This window comes from Semicossyphus pulcher, unplaced genomic scaffold (genome assembly GCF_022749685.1).
Source record: "Semicossyphus pulcher isolate SPU_LCO1_2020_fin unplaced genomic scaffold, fSemPul1.0.p SCAF_2, whole genome shotgun sequence".
In the NCBI taxonomy this organism is placed as follows: domain Eukaryota; kingdom Metazoa; phylum Chordata; class Actinopteri; order Labriformes; family Labridae; genus Semicossyphus; species Semicossyphus pulcher.
Genome location: NW_027211693.1, coordinates 13,205,194 through 13,225,552, shown reverse-complemented (window position 1 = coordinate 13,225,552; position 20,359 = coordinate 13,205,194). Strand labels below are relative to the sequence as shown.

Below are 20,359 nucleotides of genomic sequence, written 5' to 3'. Positions count from 1 at the left end.
ATACAATTAGATTATTTACATAGCATCAAGAATAACGATCTCCTGATGGAAGACCTGAAGGACAAAATGATGAAGCTTTTGATTGATGGATATTAACCAATTGGAAATTATAAATATTTTTATTGCCTGGGCGAGGTCTCACTCTGAAAATAGATTTCAGTCTATGATGACTTCCTGATTAAAAATGGGTAAAAAACAAACAAAAAAAACTTTTTTTTCATCAAGTATTTTTATTTAGAAACACAAAACTGTTGCTGTATAACGTCAACTAAACATTCACTTTAAACTGTACATTCCTTTTTTGTTTTTAAGACATGTTGTTGACATGATCAGAATTTAAAGGATGCTTCTGATAATGCAGCTCTGAAATGCAGCAGAGGTTGCTTTCATCGTACAAACACATAATTGACACATATGGCAGATATTTCTGTAGGTGGACAACACATTAAATCACATCATGCCAACATGTAGAAACTACAGCATACTGACAAAACTGATTAAACACAATAGCTCAGCTGTCTCTAACAATACACATACTGTTAAACAGGCTATTAAAATGTGGTCAAAATGAAGATCCGATGAAGCATCTCATGCCTCATAGACAATCTTCAAAGCAAACTTCTGTTCTATAACGGACAGTTGAATAAGGCTACTAAAATGTTGTACATTTCAGCTCAGCTCATGCTCAGCTTGACACTGGGGTTCTTCCTGAGTCATAGTCATCGAGCTTTATCAACACTTTATCAACACAGCATCTATGTAAATGCTCCTCTAACAGGACGAACCCGGGAATGTCACATAGGGAGACAAGGTGAAGCTAAATTATCAAAATGCAAAGTCAAATCTACGAGCAACATCTGACGGACGGAGATACGATCGAAGGGGCGTAAATTATCTGGACATAATCTGAAGAAAAGGGAATATAAAATGCTGATTTAAGATTTTTAATTGAAATATTTCTATGTAAAACACTTCACAGCACTGCTAGTGCGAGCCCCTAGTTGGCAATTTGAAAGCAGAGGTTCATCTACAGCATTTTAAAACCAATTTCCATCCTTTTCAACTGAAGAGCACCACAGACATAAAAGAACATCACAACAAATCCTACAAGGGAGTAACTGGTTTCTCCTCCCTGTTTATCTTATTAACCGTTATGTGAATCCATGTTGCAGTCTTTGGACGGAGATGGGTTTTACAGATGCTGATAGAGCTATCTTTGGACATATACTGCAGTGTACCTAATCATTGAAACAGACGTCTCTAAAAGCGCTGACGGAGGAAAATATAAGTATATATAAAAATATTTTTAATTACCAGAGTGACTCTCTCTCTTCTACCAGCTTCATTCTAACACATGAATTAAGTAATCGCTTTAAGTCTTTATATTTATTCTGGAATGAATCGTAGAAATAAAAGGATAGCTGCGTGTAAACTTGAAAAGAAAACAAAAACGGAAGTCCCGTTTCCTTTTTGGTGAACCACCCAAGAAATCATTCCTGCTTAATGTCTGAACTACAGGCCAAGGCCTCGACACCACACGTCTTCATCTCACTCACACAACCGACACACAGACTCTGAACACACTTCATCCAGTCGCCCCGAAAATCCTGACAGAGGAGGAATACTGACTAAAGACAACTTTACATCTTTAGGTGTAGGATTTTGTAAGTGTATGTGCTTGTGTGTGTGTGTATGCGTGTTTGGGGGTGGTCACTGCACCACACACATGGAGCTGCGAGGGGGGTTGACTGTCCTGGCCACGGTGTCCTGACTGTAGTTCACGATGTCGGCCTTCACCACACGCTGAAAACATGGGAAAGAAAAACATAAAATCAAATAGATGCTTCAACAAAACAAGTTAAGAGTCCGTTCTTAGGGTTAACTGATGAAGAAGTTAAATTCTCGGTTTAAAAATATACTAGTAACCTCCACTGAGGCCAGAAATAAAACTTTTGATTAAGTGTTCTTTTAAGCAAAGCCTAACACACTGCCATCTAAAGAAAATACACTTTTTCACTTTGTTGTCATGAGTTAGATAAGAAGATCAATATCACGCTTACATCTGAACATAAAATATGAAGCTACAAACTGCAGGTAGTTAGCTTAGATTAGCATTCGACTGGAAAGAGGGGGAAACAGCTAGCCTGGCTCTCTTCAAAGACACCTGGAGAGCTTACGTATTCAAATGTTGAATCTTGTTGTTTAATCTGTACAAAACCTGTGTAATAAAAAAGTTTTTTTGGGGGTTATGTGCCGGACTATTTCTAAGCCAGAAGGTTTCCATGCTGAGCTAGACTAATCTCTGTAAACAGATACATGGTATTCAAACTGTTCTGGCTTACATTGTCACCCTGTTTGTAGTGTGACTTGTATTGACCAATCACATTTGAGTGTCAGATGCAAATATCTGTCTATAGAGATTAGCTATGTACGTCCTCTTTTAGCTATCAGCCCTTTCTCTTGTCTTAAACGGCCAGTTCGCCGATTTTCAACCTCAGTACTATCATGCTTTTATGGGGAGCTAATACCATTATGGTAGGGGAAAAAAGCAATTTGGAGGAGATGTTTGTACAACTTTCTCCACAGCTGTGGCGCAAATTTCAAATATTATTGCTTCTATTGATTACAGAGAACACCGGCTTTGACTGACAGTGGCTTTTTCCAGGGGTGAATCGCTCCTTTAAAATACTAAGCCCCAGTTATCCATTGTCCAAAAATCCACTGGCAGTGGGAGCTCCGAAATATAAAGCGTTGCCCTCAGAGGCCACTGCTGGTGGGTTCAGATACTGAAGCTAAGCTAACCGGATGCCAGGTGTAGCTTCACATTTATCTTATAGTGACATCGATCTTTTCATTTTACTCATGGTAACACAGTGAGTAAAGCATATCACCATAACTATTTAATGTACTTTGTTACGACTTAATGCGATGATTTAAGACACTGGTCTGACTGTTTGTGTACTGCCGCCCTGAGCCTGTCAGAGGGCAGTTTAAGGTCAAACAGGAATCATCTCTGTTACTGTCGGTTTTCTCACTACATCAATCTCAGCCAGGTCATTGAAACACATGTAGCTTAGATACCTAAAACAGTTCAGCACAAACTCTATAACAACACAACATAACTACAGAGGAGGTGTGATAAGGGATTATTAGTCTGATGGGTTTCTCTACATTCTAAAGCACAGGCACAAAATACATCCACCATGACCACGATATCTACAGCAACTACAAAGCAACTGTTTTACTGTCTATGATCTATGACGGATCTACTGAAGTATATCTGAGTAACTTTAGAGACATACTTCCAACTACTGAACAGAACATATTTTGCTTTGCTGGTTGTTCTCTTGTCTAATTGGGCCTTCGTCCTGTGGGTAGTCCACCAGCTCAGCCTTCACAATCCTCTGAACAGGTTCAACACGGCAGAGCAGCAGAGAGATGGAAGCAGAACGATGAGGACCAAGACATGGGAGAGAGGATGGTAAGAGTAGGGTGAGGACAGTGGATAGTAATTGATGAGGAGAGGGTCATGGAGTGAGAGCAATGAACAAGAAATGTAAAAAACAGACAAAATAAAAAGACTGAAGCATAACTTTGTGTCAAATGAGCCACTTCTCCCTTTTTTCTGACCTTTCCACCTCATAGAGCACTTAGAAGCTATACTTTGTAAGTGCTGATATACTATTACTATATTATATTAATGCAGCTGTTTCATTTTAAAAATGACCTAAAACAATCCTTCACTGGATTTCAAAGGTGCAACAAGCTACTTCGTTCTTTGCTGCTTAACCACTGAAAACCAGACCGCTCGGCTGAATCGCAGGCCCTGGTTGGCTGACTGATTAACGAGCTGCCGAAGCCCGGTGTCGGAGTCAGTGAGTGATCCGAGGCCTCGCTATCTGATCCAGCAGACAGAGGACCATGACGGAGAGGCCTGCCAGGCAGATATAATACTGTCAGGGGTTGTGACCCTCGTGTTCAGCTCTCTAAAGCTGACAGCTGATAATGAGGCTTCCCCGGCCCTGCGGCTAGACCCAGAGCCATGACCTGCTCAGAGCCTCATCTCCATATCCATGACGCAAACTCAGTTTGTTCCTCCACATCTGAAACATATTAAATCAATTCTGTCTTTTTAATTGAGAATTGACTTCTTCTTAACTTTTACAACTATTTTTAACAACTATTTGAACAATACCAAACATCTACAGGATTTTTAGATATAATGTTACACTGAATATATTTGGAGTTTGGACAGTTGCAGTGCAAGCGCACCTAGCATTTTTAAAGGGGACATAATTTAGCTGTGCAATCAATTTTCTATTTTTATTATCACGTTTGTAAAGTTTGTTTCGTTTTAAAAATTGTATACATCATTTAATTTCATTATTTTTCGGAGCCTCTCCTTCCTCCTGAAACAAACAATCCAGTTTGTCATTCAAAGGTCAGACCTTAGCCATGATTGGCTGACAGTATTTGGAGGGACCGCGTAGCCCCTCCCCCACGTGGGATCGCAGTCACACTGCACTGTCACTCCAAAGTTGTAGAAAACATGGCTGCTCTAGGATCAGTTATTCGGCCACATAAGTACGAGTCAGAATTGGACCCTGAGTGGGAGGACAATACTCCGGAGTAAGTGCACCAACTCAGGAGTTCCCAGGAGGTATCAGAATGGTAAGTTGGCAGCTTGAGGTGAATGGCTCGAATCAATTAGTCGATTTCTACGTAGAAACCTGCAGCTGTTCTGAACGGCCCATTTAAGAGGCAACCTTTTTAAAAATGTAACTCTGGAAAACACAATTACACAATCCCCTTTTTCTCTGTGAACAATAAAAACCCCAACATGTGTATATATATACATTTAAAAGATATGGCCCCTTTAAGTATTTACATTTTTAAAACACATGACTGATTGATGGAGTAAAATATTTGCCAGATTGATCAATAATGGAACCAATAATTGGATGCAGCTGACAAAACCAGAAGACATTCAGTCTTTTTCTTAATAATTAATAGAAATATATCGATGAGGAAAAGAAAGCATTTAAGTGGCAATCATGAAAATAAAATAACTATAAATGTGTAGGTATTGCACTCTCAGTCTTGATGTTTAATATATTCTGGCTGGTGCACCAAAAAACACCTTATTCTGATTTGAGCTTTACCACGATTATTAATTTTAAACTTTCTGTAACAACATTTTTTTTATAAAACTGCATCAGTAATTCATACAAACAGATTTATTACATATTTTTGTCAATGAGCTTTTGAATCAGCTAACCCCCCTGGCTTGATCAGCCTGGATTAAAGCACTCTGTTTTATTAACAGCTATCAGGAAAAGGGAGGAAGAAGAAGGTAGATGGACAGCTCCATTAGTCGATGGACATTTTCTGTTAGTCAGCAGCAGTGTTGGTGATGGGAGAGGGACTTGAGAATTTGACCAGTCCTTTCCTTACATGCTCTCCCTTCCCTGAGGGTCCTGACCTCTCTGTAGCCCCCAGCCTCATCAACCACTGCCCAGCCAGCGTGGCTCCAAGCGGTCATATCAGACCCAGGATTAATGCTTCTGGGGGAGGTGACCTTGTAAATCCTACAGCTGCCACCATCGGGCACCTTGGTCTGGCTGGCAGCCTGAGACCCCATGCTGCCCCAAAAACAGTGGGAGATAAACCAAATAAATCAGACAGCCAATCCTAACCTCCTCACCCTTCCGACTGCCTTCCTCTAACCTCTGACTTCACGCGCTAATGTGGTCAATGTGGCTCTATTTACAGATGGGCAGTGTCAGTGGCAGGTAGACCATCACAGGAGGCAGACGTAACAAAGTCGTGTTTACACAACAAAAGGTCCTTTACAGTGTGTGGTGACCTCCAGTGACCTAACACACTCACTGTGACCTCCCTTAAGTTCAGGCGTGTCATTACACAAAATGCTAGGAGAGAGGGAATAACCGTACTTTCACTCTTTTACAAAACAGTGAGAAAAATAAGAGAGGAGTGATTTCTCAAGTGCAAAGCAGAGACAAAAACGTCTAAAGTTTCTATCCTAATTCAGTCTTTTAAAATATGTTTTAAGAGACAGCTGCATAGAAATATTGCTGAAATTTGAGAGAATGACTTAGATCACCTGGGACTGCTCGATTTCTGCTTTGTTTAGCTTCACACCGAGGATCTCAGCTGCCACTCTCTGGAAACAAAGGTACACCTGGAAAAAGACACAACAATAAAAACAGTCCAAGTCTTAATAAAGTCACTCTGTATCCCACATTGGTATAATGACTTAATGAATCAGTGGGTACTAACCGAGTCCCCCGTTTTGGCCGATACGAACTGACTGATGAGGCCGTTCTCTTGACAGAAACGCTGATGTTTGTCAGCCTTCACTGTCCTCATGTGCTCCAGGTCGACTGTGGACAAAACACATGAGACAAAAAATGTACAAATGACAGATAAATATATTTATACAGGGGTTACACAGCACTCTTGCAGGGTTACATGTTGTGTGTGTGAACATAAACAGAGAAGATAACTGTTTACAGTCGAGTTAATATGGAAGGGGATCTGCCTATTGTATAGGAATAGTGCATATAAACGCATGTGAAACAAAGCATAATTCAATTGTTATGTTGTTTTCAAACCCCGCTGCTGACGACACTGGTTGTTGTATTTTAAATATTAGAGGCAGAAATTTCAGGGGGGGTGTGAGAGTGGAAATGATCAATTCAGTAGCCCCGAGCTTCCATTCCCAGCTGGTATTAAAGCTGGATGTGACACATTCCTCAGTGTAAACCTAGTACAGTTAAACCCCGAAGCTAAGAACCTCTGTTTGACCCGAAACAGACAAACCAGGCCAGCTGTGGAGAGATGCTTAAGAAACAATGCGCGGATGACCGAAGTCTTCAGGCTACACTCGCACTGAGAGTGTAGATGGAGAAAACAGTTTGACTTATGAGTGTGCCGGCCTTTAAGGTGGGCACGCAGGTCCAAGAACTGGGACTGTCACCTGCATGCTGATTTACTGGGAGGACACAATGACAGCACCTTCCTTTTTAGCTATTGTGATGTGCATTCGACTCCTGTGCAGTGATACCGGGCTCTTTGCTTCTCTCCTTCCTCACTATGGGGTCATGCAGGGGTCGATGAAGAAGGTCACCCGGGGGTCTTGCTGCTGAAAGCAATAGCTTCGCTCTTTATTTCTGGCTTTGTGCGGAGAGGCTGCCACGCCCGGTATCTGGTGCATACATGTCTATGGTAGCTGGAGGAGGTCAGGCTACTGTACGGTGTTGCATTTCTCTCGTCCCCCCGAGTTTTACTCTTTGTGTGAGGTTGCATTGAAGTTGTCAAGGATTTACCCTGTTCTCATGCCCCTCAGTGTGTGTGTGTGTGTGTGTGTGTGTGTGTGTGTGGATGGGATGGAGGGAGGGGGGATAGATCCAGAAGCAGAGAAAGAGAGAGACAGATACATAAAGAGGAAGTAATATAAACACTGCAGGAATCCTGAATTATTAATATCTCAGCTGGTCGAATGACCCACAAATCTTAAATGCCAATCCACAGCAACAGAAATAATACACTTGCAGAGAATTATTTAAGAGTAGATTTAAAATAAGCATCATCATAAGTGACATATAAACAAGAAGCTTTCTGGGCGAGGGCAGAGACACTTTTACAACTCCTCATACCCGGAGCAGACCGTCATGTCTCTGCCTGTGCATAAACATAGCTGTCTCATAGGCGTCAGCAGGTTATTAATTTCAGTCATTAACAACGGAGGTACCCAGCATGCTACCAGAAGTAAACACAGCTAATCCTTTGGATCCTGCACACTTGGGAAAGGTAATCAATCAAGTGTCACGGTCAGATTAGCCAACGTTAACACAGTGGCTCAGGAGTTGCCAAAGTCACGTTACTGTAAGTTTAATCGGTGAATAAGTGAGGTTTCTGAATCCTGCCTGTGGGTATGTGCATGACGAAGAGGGGGATTTTATAACCAGGCTACAACACAGAGAAGAAAAAAAACTTTTGAGGAAACTCAAGTTTACTTGCTTATGCTGAAAGCTACAGGTGTGAATCAGGTATACAGAGTTAATAGTTTGCATGCAAGAAGGGTTAAAGCAGCTGTGAAGTTTAAAGAACCCCTCCAGTGAAAATCAAGTGCTTGAACATAACATCTCCATGTGGTGTTCTTCATGTGCTACAAGACATATCAGGGACAACATGAGCAGTCATCTCCATGGCTGGGCCTGTCTGCTTTTAAACTGCAGTGTACCAAGGACAGGCTGAACAACACGTTTTCAGATTGGCAGGTTTGAGACGTCACAAAGCTAAGGAGCCAATCATGTGAATGGACGGCGTGACGCTATGCATATCATTATGTGCAACTTATGGCAACCACTTCGGCGATGCACGAGTCAGCTGTAACTGTCATCATATTTTCTGCAAACTCACTACTGACTACTAACGTTAACGTTACTACTACTAATTACTACATTTCAGTTAGCTAAGTTTCAACAAGTTGCCAGTAAACGATGGCAGAGACGTGTTTTGTTTTTGCGACGGAGGGGGCGGTCGGACATTTACATAGTGGGCGGGGACTATGCAGATTCTGGAATTTTTAGTGAGGGAGAAGGAGGAGATGTTTTGGGAGGATTTTTAAAAGGTAATTAAACGTATTTTGCAGAAAAAAACATATCAGACATAATTCATTATTTCAAGCAGAGCATTTTATACGTCTTGACATGACTGGAGCTGCCCTTTAAAGTGTCAGCTGAGTTTAAAGAACTGGAAGAAATAAATATTGTTTCAGTTTTAACTGAAGCAGGCAGTTGGATTTCACAATAAAAGCACTGAACATAAATAAACAAACTGTTAAAAAGGTAAGCATTGAAAGCAGTTCATTTAAAACAAAACAGTTTAAATGTAATTTACCAATTAATGATGACACCATTTACTGGCAATGGTTTGCAGATAGTGCATTGTAAATAATTGTTAATGTAGGCAGAGACAGCATCTGCAGTATCAGTAGAAGTATTTGAACTGTCAGAATTACTTGAGGTGTCTGTTGATGTGAAGCGGCTGCTGTCCCTGGGCAGGTAGGGGCAACAGTTTTCATCGAATTGTAGATTTAAATATATTTGTCTTCTTTATCACACTTTAGAATCAAAGTGACAACTGGGTTAACATTAAGCTCATTCAGTATGATTAAAAGCCCCGCTACTAAAGTATCTACTAAACTATTTTTTATTACATGCTCTTCAAACACTTTGTGAAAAAGGACACAAAATAAATATTGTGGTGGCCCCTCATTCTTACACCAAACATTTTTGCAGCATGTGTCATCTGTCTGTGTAAACTGAATATAAGACTAATCCCACAGTTTGAGTGTTTTGCTCCATTTTTCTCCCTAATGTACCCATTTCTACTTATCAGGTCAAAACAATCTTCCACTGATGATCTGGTTTCCCTCCGTTTCTGTCAAACTGTACATCAGCTTAACAACCCTGAGGAAGTGACTGCAAACACGAAATAAACTGTTTAGGCCTCGGAGCGCACACAGATAGTGGAGGGGATCATCACTCGTCAAGAGCAATGGCCCTCCCGCCTTCTGGTCACCATCAGTGTTTATTTAAGGTCTGCCTGTCGTGGTGAATTACAAGACAACAGTAAGAGATTAATATCTGGCGGATAAATTAGGCTTTTACCGTAAATAACTGGTTTGTTATTGCAGTGACCTATTAAATTAATGGGAAGGCAACCAAATGAGAAGAAAATATGGATGTTCTTCTCCACAAGTTGGTGTCTGTGGGGATGTCAGCTTAACTACTTCTCGGAAAGAATCCTTTAAATGGCAGACCTGATTATCCTGAAAGCAGACAGACTTGGAGAGGTTTTTTAAGCTCCTAAAAAACTTTAAATCAATAGAGACGCTGGATCTTGGTTGTATGGATCTGCCTGGAGCATGCTTTAGAAAAACAGTGCTCTGATAGATCACCTTCCCTCTGAAAAGGAACTAACTGCCAGTGGCTGAAATTAAATAACTGAGCCATTAAAAATATATTAACATTATCATTGTTGGATGAAGTGACTTCAAGTGAGGCTACGAGTTTGTTTGAACTACTGCTACTGTGGCAATTAGCGGAAATGACTGGATAATGCAAACGTATACAAGGAAGTCCTACGCCCTCAATTCAGAGACACAAACAGACGCTTAAAACAGGACTACAAGCTCGAAACTGGTAACAACCAATATACTTCTATTAACAGATCAAGGCTTTGGAGCAAAATGTCAAGTACAGTTCAGAATGAACCTAAATTTAGCTGGATACCAACTGATTTATTGTTGAATAGGGGTGGGACAAAATATCACTACGGCAACATATCGTCGTCCTGATTCGTGCAATACAATTATTGATATGCTGGCACCAAATATCGACATTAAAATTCACAAATATACGGCGTCTAAACAGATTTCCCTGCGATTTTGATTCACTTTATGACTTCTTACGATGGTGCTTATGACATGAATGAGGGTAACAGGAAGGGAAATTAATGGGCCGGAGAAGTTGACAGCAGTAAGCAGCAAGAAGAAGAATATCAAACAGCAGTGAAAAGAAGTTAAGAGATGCGCCGGCCATTTTCAAATCCAAAGCGCTCATTTGTTTTGTAGTTCTGTAAATTTAATTTATAGACTGAAAACAAAACAGTTTCATCTCAGTTTGGGTCAAATTCTGTAAAACTGACACCAAATTGCAGTGAATAAATACATTATTCCTCCACTTCACCTGTTTAGGAGCATTGTGTGTTCTTCAGTTATTTAGATATCATGATGCATCATTATATGATTGTCTTGCTATATTATCGTTATCGTGGGCCATGTATCATATCGTATCGCGAGTTACCCTGCGATTCCCACCCCTATTGTTGAATACAAGTCTTCAAGATTGCTGCTTTAAAAAGTTCCCCCCTCAGTTTTTTATGGGAAAAAAATAAGAAGTTAGTGACAAACCTTGTTTTCCACACGTTCTATTGTTATTGACACAGCAACAGGCCAAATGTGGACTATCAGAATTCAAGGATAGATTTTTCTTCCTATAAGAGTTCACCATCAAATGTTGCCAAGGCTAAACAATAAGCCAACAGCTCCTCATTGGCTAACCAGCCTGAAATCCTACACTGCACCGTGTGACCCTCAGTGGGCTTTTTAAAACCATGCTGTGATAACAGAGACACCTACTTACTGTTCCACCGAGTTGGCTGCTGGGGACCAATTGGAACAGTTTACCCAGCGAGCAACAGCCAGAGAATAGGCTTGACATAACACAGTTAATTGCCGGCAGCCTCGTTTTAAACTAAACAGCAGTTGGTGCAGTGGGGAATATGAGGGCTGAGGGTGGGATGTGTGAACTGTGTGTGTGTCTACATGCCTGGCCTGTGTGTGGCAGTAATGGTCGGGCGTGTATGTGTGTTGTCAGAGACTTTGGACTCGGAGGGGTCATATCACGTTAAGTGAAAGTTACAGGGTTGAGCCTAATCAACCCCGGGGGAGAACCTATCACTTCCAACATTACCTCACACTACGCCTTTAAGACCCTGTTAAGAGGGTTTGCCTCAGTTTTCCCTCAATGGCAACTAAAGACCGATTCAGTTTGCATAGTTAGGGCAAGGATTATCAAGCCACGTCCAACTCCTAATGAAATGAGTTACAACTGTCTGGGAAAATTGTTCACTACGCACCACTAAGTTGAAAAACATCCCAGAACTTTAGTGCAGCTCTGACACTCAATGGGTTTTGTGAGTTTCTACTGCTACACCTCCGCTTTAGAAGTCAAAAGCCATAAGAGTTTTGTCACTTCTGAGGCAACTCAAGTGCTTTAGGATCCTCGATACTCTCTCAGTCACTTAATACAGTCCTATTTCCTCCAGAGTTTGTTGGCTATCTTGTGTATACATTACTAGTCTGGTGTAAGTTTAGTATTTACAGTAAATCCATTCTGAGCAAACATCTGCCAAATCTTTACAAACTTTTTTTGAGCCCATGTATTGCACTCAGATCACGTGACATATTTTGCTATTCATCCCTAATGTACGGTAAATGGTAAATGGACTGTACTTACATAGCGCTTTTCTAGTCTTCCGACCACTTAAAGCACTTTTACACATTCACACACATTCATACACTGTTGGCCTAAATGTCCAATCAGCATCTATGCACATTGATATCCGATGGCTATGCTTTCAGGGGCAATTTGGGGTTCAGTGTCTTGCCCAAGGACACTTCGACATGTGATTGTAGCAGTCAGGGATCCAGCCCTCAACCTTCTGATTGAGAGACGACCAACTCTACCACTGAGCCACAGGCGCCCCTAATGCATGCTATCTCAAAAAGCAGCCTGCAAATGCATGTGTGAAACATCTCTCATCGTGAGAAGTAATTTGTCTTTTAAAAAAGTTTTACATCCCCTACCTGAAACATGCTAAATGGACACTTGGACACGTTCTTTTCTTACTTTGTTATTAAATATTAAACGTCTGGAATCGTGGAAAGCAGCAGAATAATTTTCCTCGAAGTCTGACAGCGAACAAGTAAAGTTAATTGCAAGAGACATTTTATTTACCCTAAAATTTTCAGGTACAACACACAGGGAAGCCTTTACTAGCTTTAAAGGGCAGTAAAAGTTATAATGAATCATTCTGCGTGATGTCTGATTGAATTAGACATTGATTTAACTCTCACAGCACAAGTGCCTAGTAAAGCAAAATGACTAGAGGAATTTATGTGAAGCGTTTAAATCATTGGCCCAACTGGTTTACATGACTTGGAGCGAGCCCATAAAAAGTGAGTATTTTGAAATATGAAGGAGGTGATAAGTCTCTTACCTGTACTTAAATATGGGCAACATAATGTAACCGCAACAATAACCACTTTTCCTATTTGCAAAAAGTGCTGGTTAGTTCCCAGTTTAATTTCTCCCCCTGAAATACTTTATCATACAGAAGAAGTTTCCCTTCCTGTTCAGACAATATTCAGTCATTTAGAAGTTCATTCATGCACACTTTATTAGACCTGGACAGTGTAAGTATTTCTTACTTGAGTCAATGTTTATTTTCGGAGGACTTGTACATCTTAATGTAATGCAAAGTACCTGAAACTTAGATGTTTTTAATAAAATGTTGGCCTTAACAAACCCTTAATGAACGAGGAAATGATCATTCCTGCATCAATACAGTTGCATAATGCTGCCAGTTCTGTGCTGCTATTGATGGCAGTAAATTGTGTATAACTTGCGGTGGAAAAATCAGAAATATTCAGTACATTAAAGCTTGACGGTAAGTTAATAATATTATCATGACTTTTCTGAGTGAGTACAGACAGATGAAGTGCTGTTAGTAGCCTGATGTTGTGGAGGTGAGCGGGGCCCGTGCAGGAGTCCTCGGGGGGATCCTGACAGAGACAGAGCGCTCTTTGTGCTGCGGCGCCCCTGCCCCGGTGGCCTGAAGCGGGCCGGGACCGTCAGGGGACTCGCTTTCCACTAGGTCAGAAGTGTTCTGTCGACAGCTCATTGATCACAGCTCATCTTGTCATTTGATCGTTCTTCGCGAAACGATGTGCACACACACACACATGCTTTCACACTTTAAAACCTAATCAGACACTCCACAGCGGCTAGTAAAACAATGTGGTGTTCCTCGCTGGTCAGAGAATGTATAACAGAGTGTCCAGCAGTAGCTCTGCAAGCCGGGAGAGAGCTGGAGAGCCAGGCTGTCACTGCTACGGTAAAACATGGGGCCAAAGGGCCTCGCAGGCTGGGTTAACGGGCTCCCAGGACTCGTGAAAAGTGAACAAAAGGCCCAGTTCTGAGCCGACCGCACAAGACGCTGCCCGGGTTTCACCGGCCATGTCCTCCAAGCTCTCCTGTTGCTGTTAAACTAAGTGGTCTTTTATAGGCGAGAGTTAATACATGCCTCTGTGAGCCGGCAGTGTAACTATGAGCTATAATAATTATACAAAGCACAGGGGAGCTTTCATAATTGTACGCATCGCATCCCTATAAGTCTATTTATATTCATAAAGTCCTTCTATGACCAATGATGCATTGGATCTGCCTACATATTTCGCTTCACGCAACAGCAGCGAACTGTTATATAAAAAGTGTGGCTGCAAACAACTGCCTGAGGAAACATCAACAAAGTGCAAACCTGAAGCAGAATGCAAAGAGAGTGATGCAATATTTCACATCACAAAAAAAAAAAGTAGAGAAAAACTGTGTTGATATTTCACATACATTTAATAATATATGCCTGTGGATCCAGATCAATCAGTTATTTACCCAGCACTGTGTCAGCAAGACCCCTTCCAAGAATTCCTCCATATCAATGTTGTGGAGCAGTGGAGAAATAAAGTACAGCCTGAGCGTGATGAGGGCTCCAGGCTGCACTCAGGTCAGGTGGCTAAGCTGTGCTGTGCAACTCTAATGGCCCATGACTTACCACACAAGAAGGTATGCGAAGACTGATCATCTACTGCATGTGCAACAATATTTGCTTTATGGATGGCTAAAATGAATGAGGACTTTCCATGTTTCGACAAGCATGAGAGTCAGGAGAGATGAGCGTGGGGAAGAAAGCTAGGTCAAACTGTTGTTACAATTAAACGTTAGAGCAATGCAACAAATCTTCTGCTTCTTGCTAAAAGAACGAAAGGCTGAGTGGGAAAAACCACCTGAGTGGGATTAAACAGATCATTTAGCGAATCACTGCAGGACACACGTCCCAGCATCTGCAGCTGTGATTGTACACCGACTTATCAGCCACAGTGTAATACAGCTGGATTTCTTCAATCATCCCTCCATATTCTTGTTGTTACCTAAATCTCTATTTCCCATCTTTTCCAGATTTACAGACAGACAGCAGGCTACAGTCAGAGCGGTCAATGAGACAATTTGATACACGTCTGTCCTCACCCTTTACCTTTCATAAAATGTGAAGAGAAACAGGAAACACTGGATTTGCTGTAAACTGTAAACATTCCAGATCTTTACCCGACCGTACACCCTGCCTTACTGGGTCTATATACTGTATATATAATGTTTTACAGTGTCGAACCTGTGGTTGCGCTACCCACAGTGCAAAACAGACACTGCTGACGTGTTCATCCCCTCTATCTGGGGAGGGGTGAGGGTGCTGGGTTGGAGTACTGGGCTTTTGTCCCACCACATGTCTATTGTGGCTAAACCTTTCCCTTGGGGGCAATTAGGACCTTTTAGTTTGTTGTAAGAGGACCTAAGTACGAGTGGGTTGAGCCAGGAAAAACATTTTTGAGCTAAACCAAAAACAGAAGCGCATTGAGCTCCTCTGCACTCCTGGACTTCTGAGCATCTCTCTATTAAGAAATGTGCAGGCCTGCACTGAACAGACAGGAACTGTGGCAGCTTTACAGGGGCAGGGAGGTGACGGGGGTGAGTGAGCTTGGGAGGGGGAAAGACCTTGCCAAGAGGCAAAACAACTCAAGACCAACAATGTTGGTGGCAAGGACATGCTTCATGAGAATCAGGAGTAAGGGGAGATCCATGTTTCGCTTTAACTTTCACATGGCTGGATGGAAAACTGCAGAGAGAGAAGTGCGACGGGTAACGGTATGCGGTGAGATCTGCCGTAGCGTGCAGAAAGCAAACACACGCATGTTGTTTAACACAACAAAGACACAGAGCCAATGAAAAGACATTACTGTAAGTAAATGCAGCAACAGCAGAAGTGCTGGTCTACACATGTGAGAGATAAGCGTTAACAGTCAGTCTGAGTGTGGCACTGAAAGAGTGAATGTTTGCACAGGGATGAAAATGAATGTGCAAGTGTGTTTGAGAGATGGTGCACGATAGAGACTTGGAGAAGAAAGACGGTGGAAAAAGAAACAGAGCAGAAGAGAAAGACAGGTAAGACGTAATTGAGTGTACAAAGTCTGCTCATGCGGGGACCTTATCTCCCCGAAGAAGAGAACGTTTCCCATGGCAGGCCTGAGTGGATCGGCAGTGAACAGTGTTAGAACCTCTGAGCAAAAAGCCATGAGTGATGAGGAGGGGTTAAGAGAACTGAACCCATTTAAGTCACCCAAATAAGGGCTGTACAAGTCCATGATGGATGCTCTGGAGTTCCTGAGGGAGAGAGTGCTCGCACTGGGAAGGGTGATGGGTGGGGATGGAGCAGGGGTCCTGCGATCTCCACTTAATAAAAACAAATTGGTTTGATAAACGACACAGGCTGAATGTCTACAGAGAAATATGGGTTCTAATTTTGAATTGTAACATAAACAATATTAAAACGGTGATGGGTCCCATTCAGTGATAATAAGCTGCAACCAGTCAGTGACTTCAGACGATCTCGGACCTAAAAGGCAAACATTTGTGAAAAGGCCAAACGCAGCTGCAAAGAGTAACAAATTTATCTTTTTAAGCCCTATCAAAACACAGAGCACTTATTAGTCCACTCAAAATGAAACAGTTGAGTGGTGGGGGACATGACTACGCAACAAGCCAACATTTCTCTTGAGAGGTTCCTGTGTACCATACGGCGAAACACTGGCCTGTGCTGTAATAAACAGTTATAGTATGTTTAGACAGACCAAGAGCTTAGCATTCTTCCATTACCCGCGTGTTCCCAGAAACTCCACAAGTGTGTCGCTTCACCCAAGTGCATGTTCCCCTTGTCAGTGTCTGCGAGTGTGTGTGCATGCAGTTGCCTAAATAATTGTGTGTGCCCTCAATAAAACATTTCATTGGCTTCCTCTCTGAATTGTTACAAGTGGTGCCATTATTTAACACAAGGCTCTGGGCAGCATGCGGAGTGCATGGGGGCGCAGCGTACTGGTGCTTAACAAGCACACTTAACCCCAGCCGGCCATGCTAAGCCGAAGAAAGGAAAGGTTGTTCCCCCAGCTGTGACATGGCACAGGAGGGCAGTCAGGCCAGGGTAAGGAGAGGAGGGGACAGCATCATTAATGAACCAGTCTGGTCCATAGGCTCAATTACCAAACGTACACTGGGCAAAGAAGACGGTGTTCAAATTAAACTAGAAGGCCAGCACTGGGTAATTCAGGAAATGTAAGCTCAATGTACACTGTGGTACATGTAATGTTAATAAGCCAAACAGAGCCCCATTTGATTGTGGCCTCCATGTTGACGCTATGTATAAAGAGCACTTAAAATCTTTAATGACAAAACTTTCAGTTGGACATGCAGCACTTAGTGCTACTATGCAGATGACATTCACAGCAAGCGTTGACGTTAAGGGGACGTATTTTACCAATGCAATCAATTTTCTCTTATTCTAATGTGTTTTTGAATCACGTTGGTAAAGTTTGTTTCGTTTTAAAAATTGTATACATATTTAAATGGAATTATTTTTCGGAACCTCTTTTCTCCTGAAACGTATAAGCTGTTTAGTTATTTATTTTATGCAATACTTATTTTTAGTTAATTATTTTATTAATGTGGACTATGACTATCTCACTTCTCAACATGTCCAATACTTCTCTCAATTATTACATCAGGTGGTCCATTTGTTCATTCATTCATGCTGTACACTTGCTGACTTAGTTTTTCATTTAGTCTGTTGGGTATTTACGATACATTGTTCACTTATCTTATTAGCTCCGTACATATTTTTTAGGATACATTTGTGTACTTACTTATTTTTATATGCCCTTTATTATAATGTTGCACTATCCACTTTGCTGCTGTAACACTGTAAATGTCCCCGTTGTGGGACGAATAAAGGATCATCTTATCTTATCGTAAGTAAAAGGTAAGTGCTTAACCACGATTGGCCGACAGTATTTGGAGTGATCGCAGAGCCCCTCCCCCACGTGTGCGATCCAACGTGGGGGGGGCCGCACCGCACTGTCACTCCAAAGTTGTAGAAAACATGGCTGCTCTGGGATCGGTTATTCGGCCTGCCAGAATCGACAGGAGGTTTTTGGAATGGTAAGTTGAAATCTTGACAACGACTTGACTACAAGCCAGTGCAAGAAGGCAGCCTGAGGAGAATGACGGTGAATGACGATTGGTCGATTTCAGCGAAAGCAAGGTTCTACATAGAAACCTGCAGCTGTTCTGAAAGGCCCGTTCCAGAGGCAACCTTTTTAAAAATGTCATTCTGGAAAAACACGGATATCTTATGTTACGTAGTTTTTCACTGTGAACAACAAACACCCAAAAATGTGAAACCCATGCAGAATATGAGTTGAATATCCATTTAAAAGATATGGCTTCTTGAAGTTTGTCTGAAGTGGAAACACTAAATAATCGGAGGGGTGAAACACCACAATCTCCCCTAAGACGGGTCCTCAAAGAGACATAAATCTGTGGTGTTTTTATAAGGTCCTTGTTATGTCTGTGCTTCTATTTCTGTTGTCACAAACATGTCTCACTCGCTTAAACATCATGGGAACCATTAAAATAAAATCCAATATCCACTCCCAAAGGAATTCTGTGTATTCATATGTTCAGCTTTCTGTTAATGTGAGAAGTTGAAGAAAAAAATTAAATGCTATGCTACTGCTACTACAATACCTAAAATGGTTAGACGGTATGGTGGGAGACAAAAAAGTGAATTAAAAATGTAGGTGTGCACATTTCCAGCTAAAAAGTTAGACTAAAATCCATAGGAGGGTCATGGATTCATGAAGTCCTGCAATGTAATTGATTGCTCCTAGTGGGGCAATCTGTGTGGGATTCTGTTTTTCTTTTTTTCAGTGTGTAGGAACAAAAAAAACACACATGGGCCATTCTCAGCAATAGAGCCATTAGGGGGAGAATTACTTTGCAAGTGTGGGGGTGAGGAGCCTGACAGCGGGATGAAGACTACTCAAATATTACAGTACACACACTCACCAGCAAACCCAAAACCTAGCCTAAATACAGAGGCGCCCACTGTTAAAGCCGGGGCATTAAGTGATGCAACGGATGCTAAGACAAGAGAATCTGCTCTAGACAGACGAATTAAAGCGTGACCTGTGGCCCCCTCGGCGAGTAACATTAGCGAGAGCTTCCTGTGTGCAGGCACCACTCTGTTGACCGTTCATCATCGCTCAGGAAGGTGGACAGTCACCATTACACACACACACACACCGACGCCCCACTTTGCAATAACACTGCGGCAGCCATGACTCCACATCTGTCAAGGGGATGTTTAAAAAGAGTCATCATTATTACTCTTTATTTTGGAGATGGGTGGATGGGTGCAGGCTGATAGGAGGAGAGCCGTCTGGTTAACGTCGAGTGCCTCTTCTTAACCAATGACTCGGGACAGAAGCAAAGCTTTGGCTGAAGGAGAGGGGGGTCGGGGGTGGTGGGTACTGACTGGGAGGGGGGGGTTGCACAGATAAGCGGTGCCCTAGGTCCGCTGGCTGGTGGATCTTAAATCATCTTCAGTCACTCCCCAAAGTTCACAAACATCAGCATTCCCATCGCTCCGAAACCTCACTCTCTTATCAACGGGCTTATCACACCGATCAGTTCTGGTGCTCTAACAAACACGTCTGCTACCATCAAACACTCACTCCTCCACACACAAACACAGACACGCAAAGTGAAAAATGCATCAGGGTGAAACGAAAAGAGAAAAACTCAATCCAATAAGTATAAGATAACCTTGTTTGTGTGCTGCTTACTTAGTAAAATTTAAATAAAAGCAATTTCCAAACTTTTGTGCTTCTTCCCTGCTAAGTAAAACAAGGAATTAAAATGTGTGTATGCGTTATTCTCACTTTTGTTCCCTATCAGGGAGATGACAGGCTGGATGTCAGACTCCTCGTTGGCCTTCTTCACCATGCTGAACCAATCCTCCAGATTCTCAAAGCTCTGGTAGTTTGTGATGTCGTAAACCAGGAGAACCCCCTGCAACCGAAAAACAGAAAGGAACACCATACTCAGACTTTAATTCAAGCAGCTCAACATTATGCTTGACGTGAGTACACAGCTTAATTTCATGTGCATTCATATTTACATAGGTATTATTGAGGGAGCAAGGGAACAGTAGGTGGCACTGCTCCTCTTCTTAGAGGAGGTGACACACTCACACATAATCTCAGGTAGCAGTAAGACTGTGAATCCAAGTCCATAAACAGTTTTCAGTTTTGTAAGCACAGTCCTGAATTCAGTGCAGACAAGAGGTGAGGTTTGGTTATCTACTATCTGACCTAATGAATGAAGGCTGTCTGCCCTATAGACATTTCCCTCCTCCCTGTGTAATCCTCAACACTGCATGCACTGCAGAAACACTCATGCAACAAAACCAGAGCCATGTCTGAGCAAACACTCGAGCCGGTTTACACGGACACATGAATTAATCAAAGAGTAAACACAGATAC

The 20,359-nt window shown here is 42.0% G+C and overlaps 1 protein-coding gene across 1 annotated transcript in view; it reads right to left on the bottom strand.

The window, feature by feature from the left end:
- Window positions 1-221: 221 nt before the first annotated feature.
- rab28 (RAB28, member RAS oncogene family) overlaps window positions 222-20,359 on the bottom strand; it is a 31,427-nt gene continuing 11,289 nt past the window's right edge. The window contains exons 4-7 of the mRNA XM_069669969.1: window positions 19,757-19,886; window positions 6,301-6,404; window positions 6,125-6,202; window positions 222-1,803 (exon numbers count right to left, since the gene is read on the bottom strand). Of these exons, the coding sequence (XP_069526070.1) occupies window positions 1,711-1,803; window positions 6,125-6,202; window positions 6,301-6,404; window positions 19,757-19,886 (405 nt within the window). The 3' untranslated portion in view covers window positions 222-1,710. The remainder of the gene's footprint in view (window positions 1,804-6,124; window positions 6,203-6,300; window positions 6,405-19,756; window positions 19,887-20,359) is intronic.